This window comes from Festucalex cinctus, chromosome 11, assembly GCF_051991245.1.
Source record: "Festucalex cinctus isolate MCC-2025b chromosome 11, RoL_Fcin_1.0, whole genome shotgun sequence".
Classification (NCBI taxonomy): Eukaryota; Metazoa; Chordata; class Actinopteri; order Syngnathiformes; family Syngnathidae; genus Festucalex; species Festucalex cinctus.
The window spans coordinates 7,016,636-7,033,680 of NC_135421.1; the positions used below are offsets into that span (position 1 = coordinate 7,016,636).

Genomic DNA, 17,045 nt, shown 5'->3' on the forward strand with positions numbered 1-17,045 from the left:
CAGTGGGTCAGTACCAATCACCTGACCTTGGCAGTAAGAGAGAGAGAGGACGGATACAAGTAGGCATCATTTCTCTGCCTCTCCGGTTTCTGATCGGGAATATTGCATTCACATGTCACCCACCCCTAAGGGGACGGGTAGTTTAGGCATTAGACATTACCAGTGTAGTTGGCCCAAATTTCAAGAAACATTTGTAAACCACTGCTTATAGACTAAGACGTATGGACGGAATATGTAAAAGTTTGAACGTACTGCACATAATAAAAAAGACGGTGATGGTAGAAGTCGGGATCCTGACAACGTAGCCCCCTTGATAGTTGGAGTTGAATGGCCACGCTGTGTAATTTGTGGTGTGGTAGTTTTGCAAGACATGTTTGTGCCTCATGTTAAAAAAATAATAATAATAATAATTACATCCTGAATATAGTTAAGTAATTCTGAAAACATACCTCTACATTGGAGAAGAACATGCTGGTAGTTTGTGCTGAACACGGCATCGTAGTATGTGCATTGTGACTTGAAGAGGGTGCAGGTGAGGCATTCTTTATGAAACGGCTCCACAGCTGAGACCCTTTTTAAGAAGAATAACATAGGTGTCACCAACGTGGTGCCCATGGTCACCAGGTAGGACCCCATGATTAGCCCATGGCCTGTTCTAAAAAGTGCTGCATGTTAATGTGCGTTTTTTACCTTGTTATAATTGTTAAAATGTTGTTAGAAATTAACATGATAGGTGTTGTCACAGGGGTGAATATCAAAAATGATTAATATCCTAATTCGATAATATGTGCACATTTGTTATCAGTTTGTATAAAACTGATGGACCTTCACATTTCTTAATACCCAAGAAGTAACTCTCAGTTTAAAAAATGTTGGTAACGGCTGATGTAAGGCATTAGTGAAAAACACAACAAAAATTGCAAACAAACAAAAACATGCAAGCGACATACAGTCGGCTACTTTGAGAAACATAGGGATACTCGTTTTTCAAGTGAAGTTTGGAATAATTTCAGACTGCATGACAAACGTTTCTGTACTTCAGTCACATGTTTCTCTTTATGAGGCTGAACAGCAAAATTGACGTTTAATCCATGCATTAAAACCTTTCCAAGAACTTCCAATTCCTAAGCCTCTCTGTGACTCTTCCAGTCCTCTGTGTCTCTACAGAATACGTCATTCATTAATTTAATGTCCATAAAATACAAATGCCACTCTCTGCAATCGCCAATCAGCCCAGGCAGACGTCATGTCACGCAGGCCAACATTGCAAAATGCCCCGCACCAGAACCCTCCCTCTCGCCCCCTCTGTCTCTCCCTCCCCCTCTATCTCTCCCCCTTTGTCTGTCTGTGTGTGTCTCTCTCTCTCTCTCTTTCCCTCCCTCCCTCTTAAATAATAATAACGATAATAATTAACTTAATTATTATTCATGTATAATTCCATCCATCCATCCATCCATCCATTTTCTTGACTGCTTATTCCTCACAAGGGTCGCGCAGGGTGCTGGAGCCTATCTCAGCTGGTTTGGGGCAGTAGGCGGGAGACACCCTGAACTGGTTACCAGCCAATCGCAGGGCACACAGAGACGAACAGCCATCCACACTCACAAACACACCTAGGGACAATTCAGAGCGCCCAATTAACCTGCCATGCATGAATTTGGAATGTGGGAGGAGACCGGAGTGCCCGGAGAAGACCCACGCAGGCACGGGGAAAACATGCAAACTCCACCCAGGAAGGCCGGAGCCTGGACTCGAGTCCTCAGAACTGGGAGGCGGACGTGCTAACCAGTCAGGGCGGGACATGCCAGAATGAACATGCTCAGGATTTTTTTGCATTACTTGATGTTCTCAAATCGAGTTGAATATCCACATTCATAATTTGCTAACACCAACGTTAATTGCCACACGCCGTTTGAGTGACGCGAATACTGTCTCCTGATAGCTGGTGTAAACTTAGAGAGAGAGGGAGAGAGAGAGAGAGAGAGAGAGAGAGAGAGAGAGAGAGAGAGAGAGAGAGAGAGAGAGAGAGAGAGAGAGAGAGAGAGAGAGAGAGAGAGAGAGAAGAAAATGCTATTTTCACCTTTCCTAATATCCTGACTGACTGTATGCTGTCATAATTGATCATCTTTGTTTCTCCTAAAATGTATTCTTTAGTGTTTTTAGCTTCAAACAAAATAGTTAGGATTGGATACCTGTATAACTGCTGTTGTGTTGAGCCAGTCTCTTTACTTAGGAAATAACTGTAAAATAAAGTAAATGTGTTTTTACCACAGCATATTCCTCATGATTATAGATTGTTATTGATTTCGAACTCTTCTTACACAGATCTACTGCTCTCATCATAGCCCAGAATTTGAGAGACCTCCCAGTTTCCTGAGGTCAAGGGGAGATGTTTGACATCTTCTCCCTTGAACAAGAAGAAGCAAACACATTTCATGGCAGAGCAAGCACAGAGCCAAACACAAAAACCAAGACATGACCTAAAGTTTTGCCAAGTCAGTAAAGTTTCTGATTATGAAATTGATTGTATATATTATATAAAATATATCAGTATTTCTATGGGAAAGTTTGTTTCTAAATCTAAACAAATCAAAGGTTGATCATTGTTCCATAATTAATTGTGTTCAACCTTTGACAATACATTTTACACAAAGAACACAAAAAAGCTGTTTTAAGTTTGATACAAGTTAGTATTCGTTTTACTTGGTTGTAGATCATGGTCACGTGGTGGAATGCTCCAAGTAGAATGTGTTTTAATGGCAGAGTCATGAAGAATACTGTACAGTCCTTTGAAAACATTGGTTCTTCATTCTAGGAAAAACACAGTAATCAAAGACAATTGTGTTCTTACAAATATTTTCAGCTCATGCAAGACAAAGAACAATGAATTTGAATAAATAACTAATGCACTGGTCGACACTGACAGTTTTTCTGAACTTTAAAGGGGAAGTCAAATCTTTCATTACAATATGTTCTGTGCAATGCCGCTAATGTAAACACCGTATTCTGATTAATTATTACATTTGTGGATTATGAATTAAGCAGCAAGCGTCATTTTGCCTTTTGTCATTTTGACGGTCAGTTTTTTGTTTTGTTTTGTTTTCTTTTTCGACTGAAAATGGCATCACAGTGTCAAAGGGCTCAATTTGCGAACTTCACATCACCAAACTCAGTAAACAGATGAACCATGATTGGTCGTTACCTGAGCCCCACATAGGACACATTAAACTTGACTTCCCCTATGAAATTTCATTGTATGTTTACTGATCAAGCACACTTAATTAAAAAGCTTGTTCGTGCAATCATCGAAGATAACTCTGAAAAGTGTGATTGTGCTGAGGCAATAATATTGTCCATTGAATGAGAGGTAAGTAGATGTGTAGTTGGCATCACTGTTGCAAAAATATGCTCCTTATTGCCAGCCATTGTACACAAAAATCATTTAAAAGCTGTCGTATTAGACAAAAACAACTGGAACGGAATATAGAATATAGAACATTACATTGCACGCTCTGGCAAACTATTTGCCTTATCACCTTTGGCAGCTGTCCCTGTGCTGTAGCAGATTTTCATAATACCTATAACAAATTGTATACAAAATGTTAATCCATCGGTTGTAGTGTGTTTAAGAAATTAAAGTTGAAGAATGTAAAAGCAGCCCTTACATGCTTCAATTTTACTGTATGTGGCCCTCACAGAAGAAAATTTCTCACTCCTGATTAAGGCTTAAGTCTCAGGCTGATTGATTTATTGGTTTTGTCTGGTCTTGTTAAAGTGCTTCTATTGTGTCAGCCAATCAGGTCCTTAGTTCCCTCCTGTCTTTTCAGCTTTTTGTGATTGATCTGTGTGCCTTAATTTCCATTGTTTTTATTCAGTATTTGACAAATCACGCATTTGTCTGTCATATCATTTTCAAGAATCCTGTTTTCCTTTGCCTTTTTGGATGTTGCTATTTTGTTTCCAATCTTTTCAGTGGTGATGCTCAGTATCATTGAATAAAGGTTTGTGAGTTTGCTGCCTGCAATCCATGCCAGTGCTTTCTGTATTTGGGTCTGCCGACTTGCAACAGTCCTCATTCTTGACACTATCTATTGTATGCCATAAATCCTGGAGAAAGACCTCTTTGTTTCTGCATTCCCTTAAAGTTGAATCCTGCAACTTTATTTCATATAATAACGATAACAAAGTACATTTATGTTGTTTTGCCACTTACCTGTCGATCTAGCCACTTATCTGACACCATCACATATCTCTGGAATGAGAAGAGCAAATCACAACAGTGTCAGACAGTTTCTGTACATTTTCAATTTTTAGCTGAGACGATACATACAAGAAAACTCCTACCTTTGTGCATTTATTAGTGTGTATGTCGCACAGCGAAAGAATGGACATATTTTGTGCCCGATTTACCCAGCGCACAGCCAACTTGTCCACTGTCACCCATTTCACCATGGTGATGTAATATTGACTAAAATGAATACATGATATGTAGTGACAACATAAGAGCACAGTTTCATTTTTTGAAAAATGTGTTTTAGAACCAAATTTATCTGCAGTTTTTACCTGTTCACAAAACTGTCTGGAGGTGACAGTTGAGTTGTTTGGGAGCTGCCATCGAGAACGACAACATAAAGGCTTACAGTGGGATTGATTTGACCCATCTAGATCAATAAAGGAAGAAAGTCAGTTGATTGAATTAAATGAAATCAAATGTGAAAAATAATTCATGGTACACTGCACGGACTGTGATGATAAGAAAGCATCGCACTGTAATTACTTATATCTGAATGAGGTTTCATAATAACTTGTAGCGGCGGGGTCATAATAATGGAATATACAACAATTTGCATATGTCCACGCAGAGAGGAAATTGTAACGTGTAAGAAGGCCCTGGAGCTGGCCAGAGAATCATGGCTCATATTATTCCTGTCTTCTTAAATCCTTCACTTCCTACTTCAACCTAATGCTCTTTGCTTGATATAATAGCTATATTTGACATATTTTTCAAACCACATATAACTGCATTAACTAGTCTTGTGATTTGACTGTGACATGTTTTGACAGCAACATTGCAAAAAGAAAAGAATATACAAGTGTGAACCACTGACTGTTATTTGCAATGACCACCTTTATCAAATGACAAGTAATGAATAGGAAGAATAATAAATGCAAAAATCAAAAATAAATAGAAAGCTGCTCTAAATTTACCGACTCACACATTTATTTGTCTTCGAACAAAACCTTCTTTATTTGGGTACAAGCTTTTACCTGTGCTTTACTCTTTGTAATTTCCAACTGATTTGCTGCTTCATAGAGAGCGCACATTGCTGACTGTTTGATGTTTGAGAAAATTGGATTATGTAAGTTAGTGAGCCAAATTCAAATTTAGGAAGCACTCTGCACAAGCACAGCAAATAGACCAGTTGAAATCAGCCTGACAAGCACTAAACCAGCTATGATCCTGAACCAACAAACCAAGATGCTGTGTGCATTATCACTATTCTTCTGCTACTCTTACATAATCCATCTTTAATCAGAGAGGTCTTTGAGACACTTGACGAAGTGTGTTAACTTAATTGTCTCGCTCAAATAGATCAGAAAATACGAGTATCAGCTGCACTCTTGTGGGCATTTTACTATAAGGAACTAGAAATAAATCTTTCTTTAAAATGATCTGTCATTGTTTTTTGGGGGGAGAATATGATGTACTAGTTGTATTGGTGTTTGGCATCGGTGACAACTGGAGTACTCATTCTGGTATTGGTCTGAAAAACAAAAAGTGGTATGAAATGAAACATCACTCCAGGTGGGGCCAATATTTCAGGATTTCACAGAGTTGTGGGGCCCAACATTTATATACAGTGTCAGGGAGGGGTGGTGCATGGCTGTGATGGATGGACCCAGGTGCAGAGACATGACGGAGAGAGGAACGTGGGAACTTTATTGTTAACAATTAAGACACGAGAGGATGGGACGAGAGATGACTGGATACTAACACCGGACAAGGGGAACTGGTTACCATAATGGGACGAGATGCAAGAGGGACGAAACTTGGGCAACTTGGCAGAACGTGGGGCAACTTGACAGAACGTGGGGCCACTTGACAAAATTTGGGGCCACTTGACAAAACGTGGGGGTACTTGGCAGACCGAGAGGCGACGGCTTGGACGTGGTGGGAAGACTTGACTTGACATGGGGAGACTTGGATTGACGTGGGGGGACTTGGTCTGACGTGGGGGGACTTGGTTTGACATGGGGAAACTTGGCTTGGCGAGGGCAGACTTGGCTTTACGTGGGGGGACTTGGCTTGACGTGGAGAGGCCTGACGAGGGGAGACTTGGTTTGAAAAGGGGAGGCTTGGCTTGGCGAGGGGAGGCTTGGCTTGACGAGGTGAGACATGGCTTGGCGAGGGGAGACTTGGCTTGACGAAGGGAGACTTGGCTTGACGAAGGGAGACTTGGCTTGACGAAGGGAGACTTGGCTTGACGAGGGGAGACTTACCAGACAAAAGATGACATAAACACCCAAAAACTAAACAAAAACCCAACCCCACCGAACCGAAAAATGACATACAGTGTGTAGAGGTTAACAAACCATTGATTAGAATTTGTCAAATGTGACTGCCATTCAACTACTAACATTTTACTAAGCTTGTGGGTGAAAGAAGCCTTACAGTACAGACAGGTCTAACCTTTGGGTAAGGATACTCTTTCCCCCTTGGGTAAATGGAACCCATGTAAGATGGCAGGAGCATGTTTGGGACCAGGGAGTCATTGATGGTCAGGTAAGCAAGTCTTGAGCCATCAGGTGACCACCAGTGAGCTGCTTGAGTGTGCAAAACCTCCTCTGGAAAGAACAAGAGAGTCCAAATTGAAACTGCAAACCAGACTAAACTTTGAAATATAAATATATAGCACCCAATTATTTCATCTCTCTTACTGAATATTTCTTGGCAAATTTGAAATCAAGATCAACATGTAAATATTGTCCAAAATATTGTTGCAATTCTTTACAGTATTTTTTTTTTTTTTGTACCAGCCAAACCAAGAGGTTGATAAAATAGTAAAATAATATTTTACCTTCATATAGCCAGTCTGCAATGCCATTGAAGATGATGCCCTCCTGTCCAGATGACGTGAGTCTCCATGAGTTACTGTGAACCTCTGATTGGTAATAAATGTTGTTTTCAAATATGTAGATCTGCAGGGTAAAAATGTAAAGTAAAAAGTTAATGTTGGTGTGATATAGATAAGCCATATTGTGAAACTGTCACATGGCTCTTTTTTTAAGTATATGTAATTGATTAAGTGAATTTTTTTGTGTGTGTCCCCAAGTCTCCTAGCGGTAATATAAATATGGTACAATGAATTATTAAAAACAAAAAAATATGGAGTGATTTATAGTTCAGAGCAAGTTTTGCTTGAGCCAAGACAGAAGTACATCTAGACCAGGGGTCTCCATGTTCGGTCCTCGAGAGCCCCTATCCAGCCTGTTTTCCATGTCTCCGTCCTTCAGCACAGCTGAAGCTAATGATCAGCTAATCAGCAAGCTTTGCAGAAGCCTGATAACGATCCCGATCATGAATCAGGTGTGTTCGTGGCGAGAAACATGGAAAACAGGCTGGATAGGGGCTCTCGAGGAACTTGGAGACCCCTGATCTAGATAGTTTAGTTTGTGCAGAATGTGTATAAAGTGGGACTTGCCGATAATTTGATTGTAATGTTTTCTTCTTGTTGGTTCCTACAGCTCATATACAAAAATGTTCCAATTAGTTTTTACAAATGTAAAAACAATGACCGTGAAATTATGAAATTTAATCAGTGATAAATTAACTTGAAAAACGTTTATTCTAAACACTGAGGCGTGAGTTTATCTGAATTGACAGCTTACCAGCTGCTGACCACCAACACCCCATGAAGCAAACTGGAGGACTGAATTGGAGACTTCTGGAGGATTTAGCTCAAGCACTTCCCTGGTCCAAGAACATAGACAGAACAGATTAAAAACACACTTACTGTAAGTACAAGCCACAAAGAAAAATTGTGTTCTTTGCTAACTGACCTTGTATACAGGTTGTAGATTAGGTATGAAGCCATGAAAGAATGTTGATATACCTAAAACATGTTAAATAAATAAATAAATAAATACATTAATTAATTAATAAATAAAAAAAGACATAAGTTGCCTTATTTAGCATTTAGATAAAACATTTTGAGCAGATTAGAAAAGTTATCAAGTAAATCTAGTACTGAAAAAGGAAAACCCAACATACATAACACTTGTGGTTTGCCTCTCCTCGATAAATACGACAGGTACGGGGCACGTAAGGGAAGCGATTAGAACTGCCTATTTGGCGATGTTCCCAGCAGACTGCACCACTGCGCTTGTGTTGGAATACCAATAGAATGGTTTGCACATATCAAGCAAATTCATTAAAATTTGTGACATTACAGGTGAGGCTTTGGGCTCACCGAGTTTTATGAAGCATCTGTTTGCTGCAGGAGCTTTAGAGCTAAACTACAGTACAATTCAGATTACAAGTGAATTTTATGGGAAATACACACTTTAAAATGCACTGTGCAATACCAAGGATAAACATGTCACTGCTGAGGAATTGGCAAAAAAATAAATGTCAGAAATATATGTCAGAAACTGCTGTCCATTATAAATAAATTACAAACAAAAAAAATGCTAGAAAATCATTGGAACCTTTGACATAGTAGTAATGTGAACCAAGAGAACCAAGATGATGATAAATGTATAAGTTGAAAACTGGAGCCAGCAGTGAGGAGCCATTACTCTCTATATTCAGCTCGTCACTTTGATGATAAACACATCTGCTCTGTCAGTCTTGACACTACTTCTTCACTGCCATCATCATAAGCTGCACACAGCTCATTATCAAGCATGCTACAATATGTTCACTCACAATGCTAGCATCTTGTTGCCATGAATGTACCAGCTATGTACTGCGATTTGGACAGGACTGACGTTACTAGCACAATGCTGGTTTGGAAGCCTAACAAATGGGGTAGCTGTAAAGAAAACAGCTTGTGTGGTGAAAATTTGGGCACCAACACGTTTTTGAATCCCACTATGAATGGTGTAGCTGTTGTTGTGAGTAGGGATGGGCGAGTACTGATACCAGGTATCGATATTGGGCCGATATCAGCCATTTTTCAAGTACTCGAGTGCTCGTGACGCAGACGAGTACAAGCGACCGATGGCAGAGGGGGAAGACGTTAAGTGAGTCCTCCTTGCCTGTAACTGGCGCTAGCTTGCAGCAGTTTTTCACCAAAACTTCACCGGCTTGGAAATACTTAACTTAAACTAAAAAAGCATTTTTGTGTTTTATTTTGAGCGTTAAGACTATTTAAGAGTGACTGTGCTGTTTTTTGTTTTTTTTTGTTTTTTGTTTTTTGTTTTTTTTTTGGGGGGGGGGGGGTCAAAATTAAAGGAATATATATTTGTTTAAAAATATATTTTAGTGATTTTTTTTTTGTCAAAATGTACTACTGGTATCGGCAGTTGGTATCGGTATCGGTGAGTACTGAGGGTCTGAGTATCGGTATCGGTCTGAAAAAAAGTGGTATCGAACATCCCTAGTTGTGAGTATATAACAAGAAGTATAATCCATTTTTCTTTAATTGTTTCATGAGGCCAATCATTCCAAATTCATTTTGTTGAATGACGCGTGACGTCAACTGCGAAAAACAGTGCAGCAAAATATATTGATGACATGGCGTTTAAATAAGTAAGCTGTGGGTGATTTGTGACAGGAATTAGCAAAATATTTACTTTTATGTTGCAGTCGGCGACTAGCCCACTAGCTCTTAGCACTCCTCCAAGGCATTAACTTAAGGCTTCGATTTTGACAGCTCACACGTTTCTTTTTAAATGATATTGAAAGTGAATAAATCAACATCCATTCCCTTTGGGTCACTTTTGAAACTGACCGCAAAAAAAACAACACATTTGCAGCTAGTGACCTGTCTCATTTACTTGCAGGCCAATAAAAACCTCACAAAGGAAGACCAACAGTGGTCCATTGAGCTATATTGTGACCAGTTGTCTACATTAAATCCAGGGAAGCTTTTTTGGTCAATAAGTTTGAGAGGGGCAACCACTCGACTGCACTGTTATGTTCTGGGGTTGGATCCCAAAAACGCAGAGACAAATAAGACTTTAACTATTTATTCACATCGAGGGGCGTGGAACAAACTTAACTAGACGAGAAACAACGAGAAGCACAGTGGAACAAAGGTAATAATCCGACAAAAACACACTTCTCAGACAGACTTATATAGACAGCGAATCGATCTGATTGGTTGTGGCTAGACATGTGGGTAAAAGGACTGACATGGCATTATCTGATTGGCTGTTGACCAGATAAAGAGATTAAAGATTCCTGACATCACATAGCTTCTCACCTCACATAGCATTTTACCAGTTGAAACTAGATGCTGGTTACATCAGTTCAAAACAGACACTTGACCACAAGGTCATGACCCAAACAAAGCCCTTACATGACCCTAGTCATGACATGCGCAGTCTTTCTCCCCACATTAAAAATGTAATCCTGCAAAAATAATACATATTTTAATAAATGTAGGCCTACCTGTAATCTGATTGGTTTTTTTTCTTTTGTAACTGTCACGGAATGCAGTTACATTTTTTTTTTTTTGTATCCTGAATACATAACACATAACATGTATTCCTATACCTCCCTAGCTATCATTCATTTTGCAATGATAACAGTAACAAAATGTGGCAAAACAGGACACAACACATACCAAAATGCCTCCAAGTTTTGTAATGCCTGAATACATTTTGTCAGTTATTATTGTGTTCATCCCGTTTTAGTAATGTGTGCTGTGGCAAATATTGTTGCTGTGAGGATAAATCCTTTAGCGAAGTTGTGGAAATGATTGGATGGTTTCCAATCAGTTGCCCACGAATGAAATCAGATATGTTGCGTGTGTGTGCGTGCGTGGGGGTGGGTGCGTGCGTGTGTGTGTTTGGGGGCATCTGAAAGTTAGACATTTTGGCAGTTCTAGTAAATATTTCATGTGTTGGGGCAGATAGAATTAATGAGGATGTGAGTGCCACTTTTGACTCTTTGTGCAAATCATGCACGTATGCAGCATGACTGTAATGGCAGACATTCTACTACAGTCAGCCAAAGTTCCAAAACGGTAAAATAATAAATAAACAAATAAATAAATAAATAAATAAATAAATAAATAAATAAATAAAAAGTGTGAAATTGTTTTGTTTCGATGTTGGTCAATTGTTTCTTTCTTTTGTCTTTTTTTTTTTTTAAATTAACCATGCTAATTCATTCTGACTCTTATGAAAGGATTTGATCGTGTAGTAGACTTTATTGATTGTCATAATCATTGTATGTTGAAAAGGAATACATTTCATTCGGTACTCCTCAGCCTGCCGACGAACAACAATTAATATATAAAAGCAAGTTATTAAAACAACAACACATTCAAGTAAAGTATGACCTTTGACCACAGTGTAAGAGTAGAGTCTGTATGTGTACTTTCTTGCTAGACCTCCCTGGGGAAGACCGGTATAAAAATGTTAGTCACACCTCCTGCTCATGAACTATAAAGCCTTGGTATTAGTAGCTTCAAGTAAAACACCACAAGCATCATCTGTATGCAGCATGAATGTCTTACCTGCTTGACATCATATCCCAGAAGAATGAAGTTCAGATCTGGAGAAACTGCAAACTTTGAGGCTTTAAAAGTGGACTGCGGGAAGGACACGACATGAAAGCCAAAACATCTGAATGCAAAAAATGTTTCAAAAACCAGTTAACCTTAAGTGACAAGTGGTGCATTAAACACTTACAAAAGTTGTGTTTTTCAGCAAGAGCCCTGTCTGGTTACTCTCTGTGTTGATTTTCAGTAAGTCTCCGGCCCAGTTCAGAAAGATGATTTCTTTTTCTAAAACACACAAAACTTTTTTCGTACTGTTTATTCTCCTTACTTGATGGACCCTGGAATCGCAGGGCTCATGGACAAACACTCATTCACACTTAGATTCACACTTAGCCTTAAATTTGTTCCTGGAAAAAATAAATAAATGACTGGAAATATTAGATTTATGCCCTTTTCTTTTCACAATATATTTAGCAGGCTGCAAATTAAAAAGTGTGATTAATCAGATTACAAATTGTATTCATTTAACAACACTAATAGAAAAAAGATGCATATGTGTGTATGTATATATATATATATATATATATATATATATATATATATATATATATATATATATATATATATATATATATATATATATATATATATATATATATATATATATATACACACACATATACACATACGCACATATGCATCTTTTTTGAGAGAGAGGTCAGAATTGTTCATTTGGCAATCTTACCGATTCAACATCTTATCATCTTTGCTCTCTCGCCCTCTCTTTTTCTATGTGCGAATGTGCGCATTTGTGTGCATGTGTGGGTGTGCATAGGGGTGTGCATGTGTGTGTGTGCACACGTGAATTAGTGTAAATTTGTACTAATTAGTTACCTAAAACCTAATGAAAATCCCATTTACCCTTGACCTTAGCTAAATACTTCAGTCTTGCCAGAGTCATGAAGCTCAGAAGGTTAGGAGGCCAGATGAAAGATCAAAGGAAAGAAAGCTGAATCAAAGTGAAATCCAGCACCAACCAGATACCACCTGCTACCCACATAGTTACAAAACCAGAATCTTTCACCAAACCCAGAAACCTCTAAATTCCAACAGATTAGGGAGATCTGAAGAGACCAGAGGAAAAACTAAAGAGAGGAAAGAAGGAAGGAAGGATAGATGAAGCAGAGCGAGATCCACAGACACCAGCCTCCACTAATTCAACGAGTAGTGGGAGTGAGAAGCTAATTCTGTTTGAATTTCAGTAGATGCTGGTGTGATGGATCTGGCATGCATAAGAACCTCCACCAAAGAGGGGAGCCGTCGACCGCGGTCCAACAAGGCGAGCGCTTTGGTTGAGCACCGACTGAAACGTATTACATTTAAAAAAAAAAGGGCACATTTATTACTTTAAGGTTGTTATTACGTTATTGGCTTCTACAACATTTTACCTCCGTCAATCAGAGTGCGTACAGACAGTCCTTCTCATGTATTTTTGTGAGGCTTCACATCATAAAGCATTCGTCAAATATGCGGAAGCATGCGGCGAAAGATGGGCACCGTCATCAACAGGAATTGACAATCAACGGAAGTGCCAAGCTGCGATTGGCTGGCAACCAGTTCAGGGTGTACCCTGCCTACTGTGACCCTTGTGAAGAGTAAGCGGTTAAGAAAATTGATGGATGCCAAGCTCTGCAAATTTCATCACAAGAGAGTAATACATTATCATCTAAGTGACCTAGCCACTCCATAGAAATTACTAATATCATCACTGCATAGCATCTGACATCATCATATCGCAATGACACAACCCAAAACACAGCGATAACGTGAATCAAAAAAAAAAAAAAAAATTGCAGCTCATTTCAACTAATTTTGAGTTTTTAAAAACATCTTTCTGTTAATAAATCAATTGAGACAATTGGAACATGTATAAAAAAAGAAGAGTCATGTTAATCATCATGTTAACTGTGAGTATGGTATACAAAGAAATGTACAAAAAATAGCCCTTAAATTTGCATGCAAATCATCTTACTCCATCATCATGCCATCGGAATCCTGATGGATTATTTAGCTGTGGCATCACTCACACTATGACAATAAACGTGCAAAGGAATAATTGCTCAATCCCAGAGGTACCCTAGAAGACCAAAGTAATTCGATAGGACAGCAGAAAACAATAGTAAAAATTTATTAAGCTCAATGAGATGACATGTTTGCTGCAATAACTCAAATGTAATCCCAAAACAACATTAAAATCCTTTGAGGACAAGAATCCAATAAAGTCATTTGATAGATCTAAATCATTGCAGGTTTTCTTCTCTTGTAAATGTCCTTTGGATGAGCTTTTAATAAATCAATTCCAGGGACAGCCAATGGACAGTGAACACAGGGAAACAATATCACTATGCTTAAAGCTGCTCTGTTGAGGATTTTGCCCCAAAATATCTTTAGAGACGACCACTCTACCCCCTCATCAAAGGACATACTGTACATTTTCTTTTCTTTTTTTTTTTTTATGATTTAGTTAGAAGAGGTGAGAACATCTTAAAAGCTATTAGTTTCGCTCTCAAATACAATTTGCAAGTCTGTCTAATAAGGTAAAAATGCACATTTTAGAGAAAGAAAATATAAGAATATTTTGCCCCACGTGTCAATCTCAATCCTGAAGCAATTGTGGCAATTGTAAAGATATTGTGCTTTTTTAATTGACCCGGCCCCTATTTCACAGTTTTAAAGCATCTTTTTATCTTCTTTATTTTCTTTTCATTTCTGACTTCTGACTTTACATAATCGTAGGTCTAGTCATCGCTAATTATACTACATAGGTCACGCCGTGGCTTACGGGAAGCTGACGTTTCACCACCATCTTTCTAATAAGGATACTCAAAGGAGAAAACCTTGCAAAGGTATTGGTGGTAGGTTGTGAAGTGGAAGTGTGGTCCCTCTGAGGCACCACAGGCCATTGCATTCTATTACTTCAACACTAGATGGCACTAAATTCTACACATTGCCTCTTTAAATTGATACAGGACGTAAAATAAAATGCAGTATTCCCTCACTTTTAGCTGGTAATGTGTTCCATGCGTGCTGTTTGAGCTGGCCTAAGACGGTACTTTTTATGGTATGGACCGATTTGGGTCGGTACTTCTGAGCACTGATTCACATAAAATCAAACGGTGCCATGTTTCGGTTCTGAAGCACGTCTTTCAAAGTTGTGACTGTGCAAGAGTGGAAAAGTTGACAAATTTTCAACATCCACGACCGCCCAAGTAGTGTGAACAACCCTCTCATTGTTGCCACACGGTCAGCGGGATGCCAAAATACAGCCCTACGTATGTGCTGGATAGAGGGTGTTATCCTATCAGTCATCCTTCTTCCCATGTTCTACATTTATTTATTCTTCTAAAGTAATTTGTAAATCTCAAACGGCTGCACAAAAACACAGACTTAACCTTTCACCTACAGCAAACAGCAAAACTTTTTTTTTTTTTTTTAAATTGCAGTTACTTCTTCAAAATACATACCACTGATCCACTTTGCATCTGGATCATGTATTTGGAAGTTCCTTTGGAAGATGTCATCCAGTGTCAGTTGTGATCCAAATAATTTTCCATGGTCATCTACACAAAATAACAACGGAAGAATTTCAATAGGTCAATAAGATGAATAGTCTTTTACAACAACGTTAAAGAAAAGAATGGGGTATATGCCACGGAAGAGGTGGGACGTGATTTTGCACACCAGTTTATTTCCGGTCCGGGTTGCGAACGCGCAACCGAGGGCACAAAGTCGGAAGCACAAGTATTTTTGACGCAGCCCACACGTCGCAAATCGAACCGGAAACAAACTGTTGTGCAAAAAACAGTCCTGCCTCTTCCGTGGCATATACCCCATACTGCAGGCCTATGTCTCACCTTAAGGAAACTATTTCATACATAAGTATGCCATTAGTTACATAAGTATGCCATTAGTTAATATGAATTTGGGACTGTACCTTGAGGGAAACTTGATTTTTTTTTTTGGGGGGGGGGGGGGGGGGGGCAGCTGTGGACATGGCTATGCCACTGAAAAAATGGTGTCTGTTATTTACTTGATAAAAATCTAGTAAAAAAAAAAAAAATTCAAATCAGAAATTCTAGTTAAACCCCTTGTAAAATTTCCTTAGAATTTCTGAGTGCATCAGCTTTTACTATCTTTTTTCAAGTACCGTATATATCACTCCCCATTTTTTTCAGTTGACTCGGACTTTAATTTGCCAGTTAATGATGAATCTTGAGGTGCTGGACTGGGTGAGTTGTGGAAATTTCAGATTATATTCCAGGAATCTCTATCAGAGCCTGCTGTACCACACTTTATCTCAATGGCAAAGAAAAAAGAAAAAAGAAAAGAATATTGGCTGAGAAGGCTTATAGGGCTGTAAATTGTGGGGCTTTGCCTTGTTTTACTGCCACTATGACTACTGATAAATTAACAGTATGGCATCCATGTTGTGCATATCCATGTCCATGTTTTTTTTTGTTTTTTTTCTAGGTGGCTGCGTAAACTAAGTAGGGTTTTTTTTTTTTTTTCTTTACCATGATGACAGCGTTTTGCGTGAAATGTCTTCTTTCCTTTTGTGGTTTAAAAGATGTAGGTACAGAGTTTGTCTGTCTTCTGGAGGGTTGTCACGTGGGAGTTGTTATTGCCGTTGTGTTGTTGTTGGCAACACTTGTTGAAAAGGACGCGGCTGGTCAGCCCACTGATGACATCACAGGACCGACCGCCCAATCAACTGCCGTGGTGTTTTACGTCATGTCCTGGGCTCGCTCTGGCCCGGGTAGGCGAGAGGCCCACGAGAAACTCGGCATGGTCCACTTCCGACACGGTCAGCTGTAATGGATATGCTCGCTAACACCGTGCTGGCTTTGCATGGTGCTGGGCTGCAGAGGAAATACGCTATAACGTGCAGTAGAGGAAGTTAACAGCTGATCAGCTGGTAATGTCTACTGCTCAGCATAAGTGAAAATTGTGATGTCATACTTGCCAACTTTGTGTTGTGAAAAATAGGGACTTTTTTTTCTTTTTTCTTTTTTTTTCATGCGCTCGCGTCAGCTGGAATTTTCCTAACTCCATCCAAGAGTAAAAAAGATGTTTTTGGTCTCCTCTTGGATATAAGCAAACAGTAGGAGGGGCATACCTCAGATGGTAGTGTGACAGTCTCCCAAGCTGAAGGTCGTGAGTTCGTTCCTCAACCCTTGAGTGACTTTTATTTTTATTTTTTTTACTCACTTCCAAGTGTAAATATTACTCTAAAACTGAGTCAAATTTACTCTACAGAATTTACTGTCTGATTTTTATCTCCATGTAAAGCGCTTTGTATGCAGCGATGGT

General features: G+C 39.0%; 1 protein-coding gene across 1 annotated transcript in view; it reads right to left on the reverse strand.

Annotated features, from left to right (window-relative positions):
• LOC144030601 (inactive dipeptidyl peptidase 10-like) overlaps positions 1–17,045 on the reverse strand; it is a 76,498-nt gene that overhangs the window by 17,279 nt on the left and 42,174 nt on the right. The window contains exons 3-16 of the mRNA XM_077537038.1: positions 15,200–15,295; positions 11,866–11,960; positions 11,691–11,765; positions 8,062–8,114; positions 7,891–7,972; positions 7,080–7,200; positions 6,692–6,846; positions 4,564–4,661; positions 4,345–4,468; positions 4,214–4,252; positions 2,704–2,811; positions 2,322–2,407; positions 2,193–2,240; positions 450–571 (exon numbers count right to left, since the gene is read on the reverse strand). Of these exons, the coding sequence (XP_077393164.1) occupies positions 450–571; positions 2,193–2,240; positions 2,322–2,407; positions 2,704–2,811; positions 4,214–4,252; positions 4,345–4,468; positions 4,564–4,661; positions 6,692–6,846; positions 7,080–7,200; positions 7,891–7,972; positions 8,062–8,114; positions 11,691–11,765; positions 11,866–11,960; positions 15,200–15,295 (1,302 nt within the window). The remainder of the gene's footprint in view (positions 1–449; positions 572–2,192; positions 2,241–2,321; positions 2,408–2,703; positions 2,812–4,213; positions 4,253–4,344; positions 4,469–4,563; positions 4,662–6,691; positions 6,847–7,079; positions 7,201–7,890; positions 7,973–8,061; positions 8,115–11,690; positions 11,766–11,865; positions 11,961–15,199; positions 15,296–17,045) is intronic.